The sequence below is a fragment of the Podarcis bocagei genome (assembly GCF_964188305.1).
Source record: "Podarcis bocagei genome assembly, chromosome: 6".
Taxonomy (NCBI): domain Eukaryota; kingdom Metazoa; phylum Chordata; class Lepidosauria; order Squamata; family Lacertidae; genus Podarcis; species Podarcis bocagei.
In genome coordinates, this window is record NC_138130.1 from 74,970,222 (window position 1) to 74,988,594 (window position 18,373).

At 42.5% G+C, this 18,373-nt stretch overlaps 2 protein-coding genes across 6 annotated transcripts; both read left to right on the plus strand.

The window, feature by feature from the left end:
- The first annotated feature begins 3,569 nt into the window (after positions 1–3,569).
- GTPBP8 (GTP binding protein 8) lies at positions 3,570–11,178 on the plus strand. Of its 3 annotated transcripts, none has more exons than XM_081199079.1 (7): positions 3,570–3,705; positions 5,347–5,775; positions 7,514–7,612; positions 8,642–8,772; positions 9,447–9,546; positions 10,742–10,860; positions 10,963–11,178. In XM_081199079.1, the coding sequence occupies exons 2-7, from the start codon at positions 5,440–5,442 to the stop codon at positions 11,039–11,041; spliced, it is 864 nt and encodes a 287-aa protein (XP_081055205.1). In that variant the 5' UTR covers positions 3,570–3,705; positions 5,347–5,439; the 3' UTR covers positions 11,042–11,178. The 3 variants fall into 3 exon arrangements, with proteins under 3 accessions (XP_081055205.1, XP_081055206.1, XP_081055204.1); XM_081199080.1 differs by lacking the exon at positions 10,963–11,178 and adding an exon at positions 9,711–9,817 and having other exon boundaries at positions 3,598–3,743; XM_081199078.1 differs by having other exon boundaries at positions 3,600–3,743.
- A 1,826-nt stretch (positions 11,179–13,004) lies between these two features.
- On the plus strand, positions 13,005–16,721 carry TAF13 (TATA-box binding protein associated factor 13). Of its 3 annotated transcripts, none has more exons than XM_081199115.1 (5): positions 13,005–13,161; positions 13,563–13,641; positions 15,301–15,398; positions 15,742–15,950; positions 16,417–16,721. In XM_081199115.1, exons 1-4 carry the CDS (start codon positions 13,135–13,137, stop codon positions 15,910–15,912), a joined length of 375 nt encoding a protein of 124 aa, XP_081055241.1. In that variant the 5' UTR covers positions 13,005–13,134; the 3' UTR covers positions 15,913–15,950; positions 16,417–16,721. The 3 variants fall into 3 exon arrangements, with proteins under 3 accessions (XP_081055241.1, XP_081055240.1, XP_081055239.1); XM_081199114.1 differs by having other exon boundaries at positions 15,742–15,936; XM_081199113.1 differs by having other exon boundaries at positions 15,742–16,721.
- The last annotated feature ends 1,652 nt before the right edge of the window (positions 16,722–18,373 follow it).

Here is an 18,373-nt window from a genome sequence, read left to right on the forward strand (position 1 = left end):
TCCAGGTGGAAAAATCGAAGTTGGAAACAGAATTGTTAGACCCTAAAGTTAAGAATTTGTCAAAAATGTATAACTTGCTGTTGAAATGGAATACTCAAGATGAAATGGTGAAATCTGCTATGATTACAGTGGTGCCTCGCAAGACGAAAAGAATCTGTTCCGCGAGTATCTTAATCTTGCGGTTTTTTCGTCTTGCGAAGCAAGCCCATTAGCGGCTTAGCGCTATTAGCGGATTAGCGGATCAGATGATAAGCGGTTTAGCGGCTTAGCGGATCAGCTGTTAAGCGGCTTAGCGTATCAGGATCAGCTGATAAGCGGCTTAGCGGCTTGGGAAAGGGGGGGGAGGAAAAAAACCCCGCAGGAACTCGCAAGACATTGTCGTCTTGCGAAGCAAGCCCATAGGAAATTCGTTTTGCGAAGCACCTCCAAAACGGAAAACCCTTTCGTCTAGCGGGTTTTCCGTCTTGCGAGGCATTCGTCTTGCGGGGCACCACTGTAAATGGGCACAAGATGTTGGACATAATATTATGATGGCCGACTGGGAACAGTTATGGACCACTGGTATGACGTTTACGGCATGCAATGCCTTAAAAGAGAATTTAATGAAAATGATTTATAGGTGGTACATAACACCAGTCAAGCTTGCAAAAATCTACCATCTGCCCGATAACAAATGTTGGAAATGTAATGAAACTGAAGGTACATTCTTTCACCTTTGGTGGACATGCCCATGGATTAAGGCATTCTGGGAGATGATCTATAATTAAATGAAAAAGGTATTTAAATATACCTTCCTGAAGAAACCAGAGGCCTTTCTCCTGGGCATGGTCGGCCAATTGGTGTCAAAGAAGGATAGAACTTCCTTTATGTATGCTACAACAGCAGCAAGAATACTTATTGCAAAACATTGGAAGACACAAGATTTACCCACCAGGGAAGAATGGCAGATGAAGCTGATGGACTACATGGAACTGGCGTAAATGACTGGCAGAATCCGAGACCAGGGAGAAGAGTCAGTGGAAGAAGATTGGAAAAAATTCAAAGTATACTTACAGAAACATTGTAAAATTAATGAGTGTTAGAAGGATGCTGGAATGAAGCTATATGGTTTTAGTAGAAATGCAACAAAGAATTAAGTAAAAGCTGTTTGATAACGGGTCAAAATGAAAAAATTTAAGGTTAGACTGTTAAGATAAATTATGGGGGGGGATTAAGAAAGATGGGAAGAATTTGCTGAAATAGTGAATCGAACTAGAATACAAAAAAAGGGAGGTGTGAGGAGGTCGATGAAACAAGTTAAGGAAAGGTAAAGATATGGAATATTGGATGTGTGTTTTAGTTCTCTTTTTGTTTCTATCTGTTGTATTGTCGTATTGTTTTTCTATGTTGTTATTTTTTTCCTTTTCTTTTCTATTGTCTTTTTTCTTTTTTCTGTAATTCTTAAACTTTTAATAAATATCATTTTGAAAAAAGAAAAAAGAAAAAAAGGAAAAAAAACAAGATTTGCAGAAGTCCATAAAGTTCAAAAAAGCTTTGTGGACAAGAAAAGGGAAGAAAAACTATGTGTGGGCAAATGCAGGCAGTCCCATAAAAACAAGGGGAGGAGGGATATAGCACAAGCACAGCTGTCACTCTCATGTGGGGTGGCTTTCTCTAGGTAACCTGAGAACTCCTGAGAAAGTAGTGTTTTCATATAATCAGAGAGTTGGAAGGGACCCAAGGGTCATCTAGCCCAACCCCCTACAATGCAGGAATCCCAGCTAAAGCTGGGGGTTTGGAAGCTGGAAATGAGGCAGCCAATATGATCCTTGCTTTCAATATCTCCCCACCCCCACTCCACATGCAAGAAACATTTTGTTGCAGGACCAAATATCGTCCTCAACTTCATCCCCTTCCCAGTTTTGAATGACTGACTATAGCAACATGCTTCTTCTTGTACCTTTATTGCCACCCGGCGGTGAAAGCAAGAACTGCTCGTTGTATCGTTATTGCTTGGAGATAAACATGACATATCTCGAATAATACACAGTGGATGCTTCTTGTGGTTCGTTAGTTACTGATGGGTTCTGACTCTGAAGGGTTTTATAAAGTTATATTGATGCTGGGGCTTCATTTCAAAAACATGGTCCTCAGGTTTCTCCAACACATCTCTTAGCAGCAATGCGGTTTACAATTTCCCCATGTTTCAGCTTCTAACACCGTCCTGATCAAGGCCAGCCCACCCATGAGGCAAAGTGAGGCACCTGCCTCAGGTGGCAGGATTCACTGAGGCAACAGATCCCTATGTCATCATCATATGTCATCATCATACCGTCTTTCTATCTTACAATACTCAAGGCGGTTTACAAGCTGAAGAAACAAAAAAATGTACATCTTATAATCTAATGCAATACAAAAATGTGATAATAAAACATAACATTTAAATAGGCAACCTACATCAAAAAAGTAACATTCAACAATCATTAGAATAGTATAAAATATTAATATCAGCTTTCTTCCCCCCTTGTTTCTGATGTAGATCTTCCCTTAGCCCTTCTTCCATAGCAGGGTGGGAAGCAGTTTTGGGGTCCACCTCAGGTGCCAAAATATCCTGGGCCAGCCCTGGTCCTGACCCTACTCTTCTCACCACTTTCTTCTACTCCAGCCCCATAGGTACCAACTCCCTGGGGCCCTGGGTGCCCAAGCACCCACCAAATTCCCCATGAAGGGGCTGGGCACCTGCAAATTTCAGTGACAGGACCATGCACACTGCATGGCACCCACGGCCCCGGGGGCAAAGCTGGCACTCCTGTCTAGCACCATGGGGCAGCAGGCTCCGAAACCCTCAGAAACTAAAATAAATGAAGGACACTTTTAAGTGCTGCATGAGAATGAAGGGGGGGCAGAATGGTGCCCCCCATCCATAGCTGTCAACTTTTCCCTTTTCTTGCGAGGAATCCTATTCAGAATAAGGGACTTTCCCTTAAAAGGGGGAAAACGTTGACAGCTATGCCCCCATCCCCAAGGAGAACGTCTAGTCTGAGTGGCCCTTTTGCAGACCTAGCAGTCAGAGCAGCCCAAAGCGTGTTTACTCAGAAGTAAGCCTCAGATGTTCAACAAAGCCTATTCCAAGTAAGACTCCTGTGTGGGCAGGAATGTACAATTCCTGTATGTACAGAGAGCGGCGCTGATGCCACGTGCTCCTCTTTCTCAACAGCGGGAATGAAAGCGATTCTCTCCATCATGGAGGAAATCCAGGTGCCCCCCCCCCCAGGCCGGACTGTGATTTGCCTCCCTCCCTTTCTCAATACACGCAGGCACCAAGTAGGAGCAAATGCAGGCATTCTGACTCTGTGGAAAGGGTGAGCTATTTAAAAAAGAGTTTTGAAGCCGCAGCGACCGCATTGCCTTGCGATCGCCGATCTGGTCCGCAGTGATCCCTCCTAAAAGCGAAGGGAGCAGCCCTGAGGCTGAGCGCTTGACTTGGTTGTCGCGCTTGCGAAGCAGCCGCGCCTTGACTCCTCGCCCCGTTGCAAGCAGCAGACGGAGGGGAGACCTAAAAGCAACACAGAGGAGCTTACCCTACAAGTGACTTAACTATCTGCGGTTCTTTAGACTGGGAAGGAGGCGGAGCGATCGTCCTGGCTTCCGGGTTAAAGACCCCGGCGGATGCGCTGCGCTCCCTGGCGCAGATTGCAAGCCCTAACTAAGCATGTCTGCTTGGAAGTAAGTCCTGCTGAATGCAGTGGGGCTTACATACCCAGGTAAGTGGGGGAAGCAGCAGTTGTGGCTTTAGGTATTCAGAGTGCGGAGGAAAAAGCGTGAGTCTTCGGGCTCAGCTTCCCATGGCTGCTGTCGGGTTGGCGGGTGAGCACTTACAGTATTTTGGAAGATGTGCCACTGGAGCGAATGGGTGCCAACTTTGGAGTCAGCGGGTATATTATCGGTTTCAACCGAGGGCTATTTTCTCCATTGGCTTGAAAAGGTCCCTTTTTATTTATTAACTGAACAGAATTTTGTACTCAGTATTGCCTAATTGCGCAAACGGAATAGTAGAAACGTAGAGGTGGAAAGGACCCCAAGAGTAATCTAGTCCATTGCAGGAATTACTGCTAAAGTATCTATGGCAGATGGCTATCCAACCTCTGCTTAAACTACCAGACTTTTTGAAGGCAGCCCTGTTTAGGGAAGCTTTTAATGTTTAACAGATTATTGTATTTTAATATTTTGTTGGAAGCTGCCCAGATGGGTGGGGTATAAATAATAAATTATTATTATTATTATTATTATTATTATTATTATTATTATTATTATTATTATTATTATTATTGTTATTGTTATTGTTATATTTATTAAAAACCTTCCAAGGAAGGAGAGTCCATCTTCCAAGGGAGTCCATTCCACCTCTTAAGTGGTTTACATAAAATATACATTACAGTTAGCAATAAAAGTCTGAAGTTAAAAGCAAGCTGACCTATTTCCCTCCCCCACCCAAAGTATAAATAAAACCAGCAGTTGAAAATATATATGATAAAAATACATATTGAAATGCATGTCAACTTTACATGTATGTTTTAATGGACATCCATGAAAATGTTGCCTCTCACCAATTTGTGGATTTTTGATGGGGGGTGGGGCGTATGGAATCTTTAATTTTCCAGTGCCGGCCCTGTTTCTACATCAATTTTCTTCTTAGGGTGTAGTCCCATGTACCTGGGAATAAGTGCAACTGAACTTTTAATGTTTGATGTATTGCAGTGTTTTAGTATTTCTTTGGAAGCCGCCCAGAGTGGCTGGGGAAGCCCAGCCAGATGGGCGGGGTATAAATAATAAATTATTATTATTATTATTATTATTATTATTATTATTATTATTATTATTATTATTATTATTTATTATAACTTCTGAACACATACGCAAAGGACTGCATTTTTAGTTTTGAGCAGAAATGTGGAGGATTGCACTATGTGTACAGTGGTACCTCGGGTTACATACGCTTCAGGTTACATACGCTTCAGGTTACAGACTCCTCTAACCCAGAAATAGTACCTCGGGTTAAGAACTTTGCTTCAGGATAAGAACAGAAATCGTGCTCCGGTGGTGCAGCAACAGCAAGAGGCCCCATTAGCTAAAGTGGTGCTTCAGGTTAAGGACAGTTTCAGGTAAAGAACGGACCTCCGGAACGAATTAAGTACTTAACCTGAGGTACCACTGTATATTGTTCTGTCTGGCACCTGTGCTGAAAGTCTTGAAAGAAAGCAGTAGTTTAATGCACTGAGGGGTGAATTTGTGTTTGTATGTTGTTGGTGGTGTTTTTGGCAATTGCTACAATAACTTAAATCCTCCTCTTCTTTCTCTTTAAAACAGCAGTCAGAACTCAAGAACCCACAACAGAAGTTTTTGTTTTTAAAAATATGAAGGACCTGAGTTGATTGTGTGGCTGTTGAAAATCCAGGCACAATGGTGCTCCAGAAAGCAAAACCAAGAAGACTTCTAACAATTAGCTACCTGCTGAGGAGACATCTTGCAACCAGAAGCAGCCCCATAAAGTATGCTTCGTTTTCAGAAGTCTTGCAATTAAACGAAAAACAGTTCACTGGAGTCGCGTTCCCTCTCCAAGAAATGGCAAGATACCTGACCTCTAGCGTGGACACGTCATCCTTCCAGATTTTCAATCCTAACCACAATGAAATCAACAAAGCAGAGGCGTTTTTCATTTCAACACGGTGGCACCCCATTGATTATTTCACTTCAGCTGTCCGGATGGATCACGCTCCCCAATTGTCACAGCCTGAGGTGAGGTCAATGAAATGCAGTTTTTATCCTTAGGAGCAACTTCAGTTGCCATGTGAGTGGTTATGGGAAAGGAAGAACAAATTGCATTGTTTGAAGTGTCATGGGGTGGGGGGGGGAGGAAGGGGAGTTGCTAAAGCTATGGGTTGTATAAATGTACTTTGCTTTGATTGCAGAATATGGCCTTGAATTCAGTTGTCAAAGCAAAGTTTCTGGTCCTTATGATGGAGAATTCCGTACATGCAGCTGTTTGCCGAAAGCAGCAAGTTTGCAGTGGCGATGATGTTAATAATAATAATAATAATAATAATAATAATAATAATAATATACTGCCCATCTGACTGGGTTGCTCCAGCCACACTGGGCAACTTCCAACAAAATATAACTGATAACTGTCTAGCCATGCTAGGTGGGAAATTAGTATCTTTTAAATGAGGTGTTCTGTAAAAGGTAAAAAGGTAAGGACCCCTGGACAGTTAAGTCCAGTTGAATTTGACTAAGGGGTGTGACTATGATTTTTCTGTAACAAAACCTGAAGAGAAAGCTCTACTCAGGGGCACAAGCGGTGGTCAGGTGTAGACTGTACCAGTGTTTCTTGAGATACATGCTTCTGGATTTAGCCTTAAAGCTAGGGGGGAATCTGAGCAGTCTTCCAATTAGGGAGTTTCACTCAATACAGCACCCTGTTCTTCCTTGTAATCCCCAGGTCCATCCTTTATTCTCCATCCTTTTGCATTACAGTGGTACCTCGGGTTACATACGCTTCAGATTACAGACTCTGCTAACCCAGAAACAGTACCTCGGGTTAAGAACTATGCTCCAGGATGAGAACGGAAATCGCATGGTGGCGGGGCAGCGGCAGCGGGAGGCCCCATTAGCTAAAGTGGTGCTTCAGGTTAAGAACAGTTTCAGGTTAAGAACAGACCTCCGGAACGAATTAAGTTCTTAACCCAAGGTACCACTGTACATACATTGATCTTATTTACTGTCACTGCTTCCCCAATGTGCCTGTGCTAAGAAATGAAAAAGTACCATTTTTAAAAAGGGGGAGGGGGAACGCATCAGAATAAAAGGTGCAACCAAATATATGTAAATCATGTCTGTTTAAGTAATCCTAAGCATACTTGGGAAAGTGAATACCATCAAAATCAATGAATATTCAGTATTGTCCCGCTAGTTTCAGAATTAGGGAACAAGCTGCAGTCCTAAGTGTATTTATCAAGAAATACATTCTGTTGACATCAGGCATTTACTTTCAAGTAAGCATGTTTAAAATTGGTCTGTAAAGTTGACAAGCCAAATAAATGCAACTTTCCTAATTTCATAATTCCAGTAGCAGAATTTCAAGTTGCTCTCCCATATTTTTCCTCTGTAGATGCAAACTTCTGGAAAAGCCAAGGAACCTTTCAAAGTGGCATGCATTCCTCATACTAATTCTCCTAAATGGGACTGCTAAAATCTTGTCCATGAAGAACTGAGGACTCTGAGGACTCCCTTTTCTTTTAGTTGTCCTCACATTTCTTAGATCTTGAGAGTTATTTAATCCAAAAGAGAATTGAGTTGTAGCAAGAAATCCATATTCACTGGAGAAATGTATTATTTGCTGTAACTGGGCCCATCTGTTGAACTGGGCACTGTGGTCAGGGTAACAACAGAGAGAATAGATGTACGACCCCTTGCTTTAATACACGTCATTGGATGAGAGAGATAAATGTGAAATAACTGTAAGTTCTTCCCACAGGTTTGCTTTTTAGGAAGAAGCAATGTTGGAAAATCCTCCTTAATAAAGGCTCTGTTTTCATTGTCCCCTGATGTTGAAGTCAGAGTTTCCAAAAACCCAGTAAGTAGCATTCGGACATTTTATTACATTGACTTTGGAATTTAATTGAGCCCAACTAAAAGCAGGCTGTTCCTGGGTTGCATCTCAGAGCAGACCCATTGAAATAAATGGACTAGTCAGATACAGCCCTCTGTTCTGTGACATATATTGTGACATTGTTTGTAACTAGTAGAAAGGATCCAGCTTGGAAGGAGAGAACTGAGAAGTTACGTACTCAGAGATTTCATGTCTCCCCTAGCACAGTGAGTTTGAAATTAGTATTTCTATACCAGAAATGTGGTTGCTGTCCCAGATGCTCTTGGATCTCTACTCCCTTGTTGGATGATCAGGTGTTGAGAAATTGTGCTAGATACCGTATTTTTTGCTCTATAGGACACACGTGACCATAAGACGCACCTAGTTTTAGAAGGGGATAACAAGAAAAAAAAATTCTCTCCCTCTCTGTGCAGCGCCCCTTCAGCAAAACGGCAGGAGAAACGGAGCCACTTCCATTTCTCCTCCCGCTTTGCTGAAGGGGCGCTGCACAACTTTCCCTCTCTGCGCAGCGCCTCTTCAGCTAAGTGGCAGGAGGAACGGAGCCCCTTCCATTTCTCCTCCTGCCACTTAGCTGAAGGGATGCTGTGCAGAGAGGGAAAGCTGTGCAGCGCCTCTCCAGCAAAGCAAAGCCAGGAGAGCAAGAGGGATCGGTGCGCACTGATCCCGCTTGGTCTCCTGGCTTCAGCGAAAGCAACGCAAAGCCTCCGGAGTGCAGCGGGAGCTCCCGCTGCACTCCGAAGGCTTCGGGCGGCCATCCCTGAAGCCAGGAGAGTGAGGGGAAAAGTGTGTCTTATAGAGCAAAAAATACGGTACTCTGTATGAACAGCAATCTCCCACAGCCATCCGATGATACTTACATATACTTTCATGTCAGAGACTGGCCAAATGAGGAGCAGTGGCATTTCATCATCTTAACTGAGAAACCACCCCAGTTTTGCAATTTTGGAATAAGATGAAACAAACAACCCTAACCCTCCCATTTTTTTTCTCCAGGGCCACACTAAGAAACTGAATTTCTTCAAAGTGGGGGATTTATTTACTTTGGTGGATATGCCAGGCTATGGTTACAGATCACCCAAAGATTTTGCAGAGATGGTGGAGCCTTATTTAAATCACCGTGCAAAGTAAGATAACAGCCTGAAATTTTACTTCAGTCTTTTCTACAGGATCATGTGGGGAAATAATTTAGGTTAAACAATATTATTTTAAAAACATCCCATTTTATAACAATATGAGGAAGTGTCTTAGACTAACTAAGGCATGTGAAATAGCTTTTAAATGCAGCGTCTATTTAAACTTGAGCCACTCACAGTACTTGTAAATATTATTTTAACATAGTCTTACAGCATTCTTTACAGCAGTGGTGGGGAACCTCTGACCTTCAAGTCTAATCAGGCCCACTGAGCCTTCCCATTTGGCCCATGAGGCTGTTTTATATGCATCAAGTGTAGGGCAGGTAGACCCCCAACTTGGCCAAATACACCGCTGATTGGAGGCACTTGCAAAACTTTCCACAAAGCCCTGTGCAAAAAGAGGTCACCCAAAATTGTTGTTATAACTACTAATTGCCTGCTTTGTAGCATAGGATGTATTGGAGTCCATACAAATGACCAAACTGCCCCAGAATAAGCTTGTTCACCCAACGGTAGTGTGGTCATCTGTATCATCCCAGCAGGTAGAAAAGGATGAACAAATTGTTGCTTGTATAATTGTTGCCTGGGCTAGAGTTAGGATTTGGAGATAAAGAATATATATTGCTGCAAAGCACAGTTTTGAGCTGTGGTTTTATGTTTTCTAGTCTGAAACGGACATTCTTATTAGTGGACGGCCTGGTCGGAATTCAGGAAATGGACAAAGTTGCTATAGAAATGTTGGAAGAATTTGGGATCCCTTATGTTGTGAGTTGTGATTTTTGTTTAAAAATAAAGGCAATGAGCATTCAATATATTGAACTAGCAGGACTAAAAAGGCATGTAGCAGAAACGAGGAAGTATTCATTGCCGTGTAAGCAGACTTCTGCAAGTGCAATGGGGCTTCTCTTCTTTTTCCCTCTTTCCTGTAGCCCTGTGTGACACTCCTCCAATCTGCTCATCAGGGTCCCCAATTCAGGTTTTTGGCATGTTTGGAGGCTGCAGGAGGAAGGAAAGGAAGAGGAAGCCAGTAGTACAGGTGCATGGACAACACTGCATGTCATTCGCCATTCCACCAAAGTTATACATTTGTCCAGTTAATGTTAGTGTCCTTTTTTGTTATTATCAGTTGAATAATGGTTTGAAAAATGATTTGCAAGTAGAAACTATTAGACTTGACTAGGAGATTTTTAAAAGCCTGTGTTGAAAAAATAATAACACAGGCAAGATTTTTATGAATTATGATCATAGGTGATTAAAAACTGAAGCAGCTTTATCATGTACTGAAGGTATGGTATTAACACCCCAAGTTTCACTATGTGTGCATTGATACTTGTTAGAATCCTAGATTCCTAGCTGTTATTTAAATACTGTATACTGTTTTAGCTTTGTTTGTGAAGGTGAATTTGAAAATATAAAGGTTTCCAACCTTGCCCTCAGTCCTAACCAGGTTGCTTAGCACTAACATAGATCCTCTGGATCCAACATAAAATAATAATCCAAAACATTATACTGGAAGATTAACAAGATATGGAGATCTCTGTTCACCTTTAGAAATGAAATATATTTGTCTTGTAGATTTAGATATTGAAAGAAGACATAAATATTGAAATCAATAAATATACAGTACTAAGTTATTGGTCTGATCCATTGACTCTTAAAATGTTCCCACTAAGCCTCATCCTTTTCTTTTTCTTAAGGAAGATATGAAAACCTGTTTTTTCCCCCTCGCACAGAAGTCTCCATAAGTATAAAACTGGAGTGAGGAAAAGTTGGAAGAGAACAAAATACACAATTTGGGTTTTTTTAAATTGCTTTGTAGAGTAAAAAGACTCATCAACAATGTTAGCATACTCACCTAATCTGAGATCTAAATTTGAAAGACTATACCAAGAATTCAAGACTTCTTTAAGAGTTGCTCTACAATGTTTAAAATATTGGGTGTGTGTTGTTGTTTTTGCAGATTGTATTAACTAAAATTGACAAAGCATCAAAAGGAGTGATGACAAGAAATGTGATACAGATTCAAGACTTTGTTAACAAAAAGACACAAGTGTGCTTTCCTCAACTCTTTCCTGTCAGGTAAAACTTGAAAAGGGGTTCTTACCCAGTCAGAAATAGAACTGCACATGTAATGCAAATGCTCCACTCTCATCAAATAACATTTTCTCATTGTTTCTACAGTTCTTTGTATTGCTTTGGAATCCATGTGCTGAGATGCTTTATAGCACACGTTACTGGAAATCTTCCCCTGTCCACTTGATGATACTTCATTCCCAAATCTTAATGACTCGTCTTCATTGTTCTTCCAATAAAAGAGACAAGATTTATTGCTCTGTACACTTCTCTTTTTTCCAAGCCTTGTGAATAATTTGTGTATAATAAATGCTATTTAAGTTATTTATACGGCTTCAGCTAATTATTTCACAGTGTACATATTTTCTTACCCTTGACTGATTGGACCAGAACTTTAGAAGCAAAGGTCTATGCTTAGAAGCAATATGTGTTTCTCTTTAGTCCAGATAGAGAAACTTAATGAGAGCATATAATGGAACCCTAACAGGCATGGATCAGCTCACAACTGAGTGCAAGTTCAACTCTGCAGTTGATCGCCAACACTGTTAAGGAATTAATTGTGACTTTATCTCGCCACATGTTAAATGGCCCAGCTGCCACTGCATTTTAATTAAGTCACAGATTTATTACAATCTTAAATTGACCGGACTAGCGTCCCCATCATGAAGTGTTACCCTCACTTGGCAAGTATTTTGATACATGATTATGCAGGAGGGAGGGAAATGAGCCCAGTGGCATAAATATTTGCATAAAAAATTAAAAGAAGCAGTGTGGCTGCTCCCCAGTTACCTGTGACAAATGCTTACATAAATCACTCTACTTTTGCTATGCTGATTTAGCCCCAGTTGTGGGGCAAGGCACCATTCCTTCTGCTTGAGCTTAACAAGAAACTGAGGTCTGAGCAAGTTTCTCTCACACACTATAGCAAACTGATGTCAATGAATGCTTAATGCTTGTGGGTTGGTTGGTTGCTGGCTGGCAAGCAGCATCCTGGAATGGAAACAGTAAGGAGCTGCTGTTGCATTGGGGAGCTGCTTCAGGACCATCTGTTATAAGAATTTTATAACTGTATATGTTCATAACTGTATATATAAACCACATGTCTGAAACCCCACAGATTAGGTCCTGAACAAATTGATCTCAAATATTTCTCTGCAAGGTCAAAGTGGGAAACCTCCCCATTGCCTCTTTCCTCACAAATCCTGTCCTCACAAATCCTGTCTTGAGGGCACATTCAAGATATGAACAGGGTGTGAGCCTGCAACCCGGATTCAGGAATTAAGTAGTTATAATAACAAAAGAGTAGCCAAAACCAAGATAATGCAATCAGGTAACTTGCCAGACAGGAGATAAACAACGCACTCAGATTTCTGTTGTAGACCACTTTTTCTGTGATGTATATATGATGTTTCTGGGGGTGGTCTTGGACTCCAGGGCGGGCAATTTAAAATGTCTATGTAAGGGCTTGCACGCATGGCTCTGGGTCCTCCTCTCTCCTGTGTGTGTGGGAGCACCCTGTTGCAACAGTTAATAAAGATCAGGCTTATTAGCTGCTTTGCTTCTCAATATTCTCTGGTTGGTCTCTGTTATTTTCTCCTACTGATAGAGAACCTACAAAAGGACTCTATATGGGCTCTTGGGTACCCCATAAGGGAAAAGGAGCAGTTGTTTTTTTACTTATATCACCATCACTGCCTTTTTTATTCCTTCCTACTCAAATCTGTATATTCGAGAGCAAACAAAAGTTACAAAGACACCACAAATAACAGTCTTGTGGCACATTAAGGACTAGCAGATTTATTGTAGCATTTGGAGTTTGAATACAGAATGTACTGATGAAGTGGACTCCAAACTTGTGCTGCTGCAAACCTGTTCATCTTTAAGCTACCACGAAGCTCCTTGTTTGCATCGTCCGTTGCCACTCACAAAGGGCAGGAATTGGTTGTTTAATATGTTTCAGCTTTATCCAATCTTGCCCCAGGAACCAAACTCCTCATCTGCTTTGAATGGGGTTACTGTATTACGGCAAGTCCATTTCCAAAGAGGGCGAGGGACTTCAGTCGCTCCTACTGCGCACGCGTGCTGCTAGCTTTGTAAACCCCCCCCCCACTCCCATTTCGCGTTCCTCAGAGCTACGGAAAGAAGGGACTGGAAAAGGGCAAGGTCTACAGCTTCATTAGCTCCGAGAGAGCATGCTCAAGAGTGCCCGTCGACGCGACCAATAAGAACGCGAGTTGCTATCCCGGCGGAAGCCTGGAAGGGAAGGTGGCTGCTGCAGTCATGGCGGACGAAGAAGAGGACCCTCCTGTGAGTAGGAAAGGTCGGGGTGGGAGTCTGGAGAAGGCGCTTGCTGGCTTCGGGAAAAGAGGGGGCGGGGAGGGCAGGGGGTGCGGCTGCAATCTGATACCCGCTTAGCCTTTACTTTCCCCTTCCTTGCCACTTTCTCTTGGGTTTGTAGGATATTGTTCAGAGGTTCGCTGTTCTGTCATTCAATTCTAGCCTAGTTTATAATTTATAATTTAGGGAAGCTTTTAATGTTTAATAGACTATTGTACTTTACTATTCTGTTGGAAGCCACCCAGACTGGCTGGGGAAACCCAGCCAGATGGGCGGGGTATTAATAATAATAATAATAATAATAATAATAATAATAATAATAATAATAATTCTCTTGCATTCTTGTTTGGGATTCTCTCCCCCCACTTTAGTTTGAAGAAGATACTGAGGAGGCTGGAGGAGGCCCAGATGGTGCACAGGGGAAAAGGAAAAGGCTGTTCTCCAAGGAATGTAAGTTGGGGCTCCACTGATCATGCTGATGGGATTTAGAGTACCAACAACTGAAGGGCCACAGGTTCCTCACCCCTGGTGTAGACAATACTGAGCTAAAAGATCTTACTTGGTATAAGGCAGCTTCCTGTGTTTGATGCTATTACAGTGGTACCTCGGGTTACATACGCTTCAGGTTACAGACTCAGCTAACCCAGAAATAGTACCTTGGGTTAAGAACTTTGCTTCAGGATAAGAACAGAAATCGTGCAGCGGCGGAACAGCGGCAGCAGGAGGCCCCATTAGCTAAAGTGGTGCTTCAGGTTAAGAACAGTTTCAGGTTAAGAACAGACCCAACTTGAGACTAAGGGCTGATTCACACATTTTTGCATGCCATTTGATGTCACTTGATTCATAGATGAATATGTGAACTATTACCATTAAAATGTATTGTGTGAAATTATGTGAGGTAGAATAAAAAGTATTTAATCTGAAATTTGAGAAGAGAAGACTCTCTGGAAAAGACCCTGATGCTGGGAAAGATGGAGGGCACAAGGAGAAGGGGACGACAGAGGACGAGATGGTTGGACAGTGTTCTCGAAGCTACAAACATGAGTCTGACCAAACTGCGGGAGGCAGTGGAAGACAGGAGTGCCTAGTGACCTCTGGTCCATGGGGTCACCAAGAGTCGGACACGACTAAATGACTAAACAACAACAACAACAAATCTGAAATTATTATTTCATGCATACATGCTCCACTTGATCTTGATGTTTTTTAGAGTTTAATATGTACATGAACTCTCCCTCAGATTTTGATTTAGAATGCCACTTTTTACAATACATCTGTATTTGTCAATCTTGTTGCTGCATTCTGTGGCTGTTAGGAAGCACACATTAGCCCAGTCATGTCCAAAGTCCCTTTCGGAGGCTTAAACCTCCGAAAATCCTAAAAAAAGGTCAACAACTTTGGTTGGCCCTCACGCATGTTCACTTCATCAAATCTGGCCCTCTTTGAGAAAAGTTTGGACACCCCTGCAGTAGCCTATCATTCCCCTCCCTCAGGGTAAGGGAGAAAGGCCTTGTGCTGAATGCCCTCAATTTGGGTTCTAAATACTTCAGTGCTACAGTAAGATGCCATTTCCTTGAAGACTCCCTTCAAGGAAACGTCATTTTTCTGCAGTAATGCAGTATTCACACAACTAGTAATTTGGACAGTATGCAGTTGCACTGAAGCATACTTGGCAAAACAGTCTAAGCTTTTTAAAATATAACCAGAACACAATAGAGATCTGTTGAGTAGTGTTGTTCATTTGGGATTATTAATTGGACATGCAGCTTTTCATTGAAGTTACACATACTTTCTGCAGTTCTTAGCATCAAGGTTCCATTGAAAAAACACCTTATTGGGCATTGTCTTAAAAGTATGCATACTGCCATCAACAGGGTGACAGTGTTTTGATTTAAGAACCCTATATCATCCAGCATATACTTCCAAGTGGGGAATATTTGCAACTTAAAAATTAGTTGAGAAGCTTAGATGTAGGCTTCTGCTTGCTTGAACAATTTGGAAGACTATGACTGCCGAGTCACACTTATTGAGAAACATAGTGAATAGGTCTTAAGTTTTCTAAAGTGCTTCCATTACATATCTCACTGTGGGCATTTGTTCATTCTACAGTAAGATGTATGATGTATGGATTTGGAGATGACCAGAATCCTTACACAGAGTCCGTGGATATTCTTGAAGACTTGGTTATAGAATTCATCACAGAAATGGTAAGTCTTGTATGAGATTACAAATTGGGTGAAGCAGATGCTGTGAGATATTATCTGTTTTTAGTGCTGCTGTTTGTTACTTGAAAACCAGAGAGCAGAGCCTTGAAGGGAAGACGTATATCAGGCAACTTTTGATCAGCCCACTTTAAATGAATAAATGAAGAATGCTACAAGCATAATGAGGGCTGTGTTTTAGTGTTGTTTACTACAATTAATTTCATGATACAGGTTGCTGCAAGGGAAGAAATCCAAACATTCAAGAGAACACATGGTCAAATCCATGGTACAGGTACTGAACCTCTCTTAGAATGTATGTGACTGATCAATTCTTTCCTACCAATAGACCCACAAAGCAATGTCAATTGGACGGCAAGGTCGAGTACAGGTTGAAGATATTGTCTTCCTGATCCGTAAAGACCCACGGAAGTTTGCTCGTGTGAAAGACTTGTTAACAATGAATGAAGAACTGAAACGGGCCAGAAAGGCATTTGATGAAGCAAACTATGGATCTTAAGGCATCATGCGATGCAGATGGGTAGTATGTGCAGAATGGTATGTTTCATTTTTCTGACTTGTGTTGTCCTCTCAAGGATTCACCAAACAAAGTGAAGTTCTTGCAGTCCCCATGACAGTGTGGACCATTACAGTAGTACTTTACTAACGGGAACAAATCTCTGCAGTTTGAGGGTGGGTGGGTGATGTACCTTCTCTTCCCAAATATACCTTAAGTGGCAATTCTAGTGGCTTTTAAAGTCTGTGAAAAATGGAAAACACACCACTGTACATAGCTCTAGGTTAATACCAACATTGTGAAAAAAATAGCAATCTTGCTAGTTGTACACATCACAGGAACTTACTCCAAAATGAGGTGCCTCATTCCATAAACACAGGAATGAAAGCTATGGGCAATTATGTCAAGAGATCAGAGCTATTGGCAGTTGAGGCGTATATTATAGGCAGTTTTATTTGTTTCTTTGAGTAAGTGGAGGAAACACTGTATTTGTACTCTTTTTTTCAGCTGAGGGAGAAAGGCCCATAACAGGTGCTAACATGTTTGGATATTGCCGCTACTAGAAGACAAACCAACACTTTGTTTTGTAAATGTTAATTCACAGGGGGGAACTTTGTAACTGGAACAATTGTTTTGTTTTTTGAGGGTTGTTGTTTTGCTTAGTTACTGTATAGATACACTTTGTATAACTGATTCAATTTATGAATTGCTTCCCATTAATGTTATTTCACAGTAAATACTAGTGATTTGGAATTCTTAATGAATATGAATAAACACTTTCACCCATGCATCTCTTGTAATGGGGAAACCAAGATGATTCCTGTACTTTTCTGAAAGGGTTATGTATCAATACAATTGATACCAAGTCAGTGGGGATCAAGGCCCAATAGGCTTGCCTCAGCTTTTGACTATGTTAACATGAATTAACCTCTTTGGACACATGTGGGGTAGTCATAAGTGTTGGTTTCTATTTCCCTCACTGAGCAGCAAAACTGCTTGTCACAAGACATTGTTTACATTCCACAGTCAGTTACTGTTGGATTCCCACGGGAATGGGAGACTGGATGTGACGTACACTGGTTTCCTGTTTTTCACTGTTCTGTCGTTTCTTTGTTGGAGAGTGAGTTGCTTCTCTGCTCTCACAGAGGCAACATGTACGTTCGTGTGTTCTCGGTATAGATGAGAAATAAAACAATTAGCATGTAGCACGATACCTGCTTATCCTTTCGTTGCGGACAAAGGGATTACACTCTGCTTGTATCAGCTTAAGATGGGCCAGAGCTGATCAAAATCTCACAATAAGCAGGTACACCAACATCACTTTTGCTTTTTTTAAAAAATTAACTCTATGCACTGCAGTAGCTAAGCACAACTACAGTGGTGCCTCGCAAGACGAAATTAATTCGTTCCGCAAGTCTCTTTGTCTTGCGAGTTTTTCGTCTTGCGATGCACGGTTTCCCATAGGAATGCATTGAAAATCAATTAATGCGTTCCTAGGGAAACCGCCTTCAGACCAGATCCGGGGACAGTCTGTCCCCGGACCTCTTCTGAAGGCTGGGGGGGGGACAAGGGCTTTTCTTCCCACCCCCAGCATTTTAAAAAACCCCGGGACAGCGGAGGACTTCTCCGCTGTCCGGGCGATCTTAAAATGCTGGCGGGCGGCATTTTAAAATCGCCCCGGGACAGCGGAGGACTTCTCCGCTGTCCGGGGCGATTTAAAAGCCCCTGGGAAGGCAGGCAGGGGGGACAAAGACTTTTGCCCCCCGCCAGCCTTCAGAAGAGGTCCTGGACCTCTTCTGAAGGCGGGCGGGGGGCGAAAGTCTTTGCTCCCCCCCGCCTGCCTTCAAAAGCCCTCCGGGACAGGCAGGCAGGGGGGAGCAAAGACTTTCGCCCCCGCCCGCCTTCAGGTGTTCCCTCCCCGCCGCCCGGCTTCGGAGCACCGTTCCGAAGCCGGGCGGCGGGGGCAGGCGTTCCCGCCCCGCCGCCCGGCTTCAGAGCATCGTTCCGAAGCCCGGTGGCGGCGGGAGGCGTTCCCGCCCCACCGCCCGGCTTCAGAGGAGGTCCGAGGACAGTGGGGAAGACGCGCTGTGCTTCCCCGCTGTCCCGGATATTTCCCTATGGGCTGTCTTGCGAAGCAAGCCCATAGGGAAATTTGTCTTGCGAAGCGCCTCCAAAACGGAAAACCCTTTCGTCTAGCGGGTTTTCCGTCTTGCAAGGCGTTCGTCTTGCAAGGTACCACTGTACCTGAGCAGAAGCTGAGTTGACAGCAATTTCTAATTACCAAATAGTTTTGAGGATTGGTTTGCTTCTACCTGCTTTGAGTTTACATAGCATGTAGCTAGGCATTACAGTATAGGTTCAGTTCTGTCTCAGCATATTCTAAGGAGTGCTAAGACTGAGAAATAGCTGAAGCAAGCAAATGTTGCAGTGCAATGTTGCTCAGGTTGCATGTGCTGTGCATTTC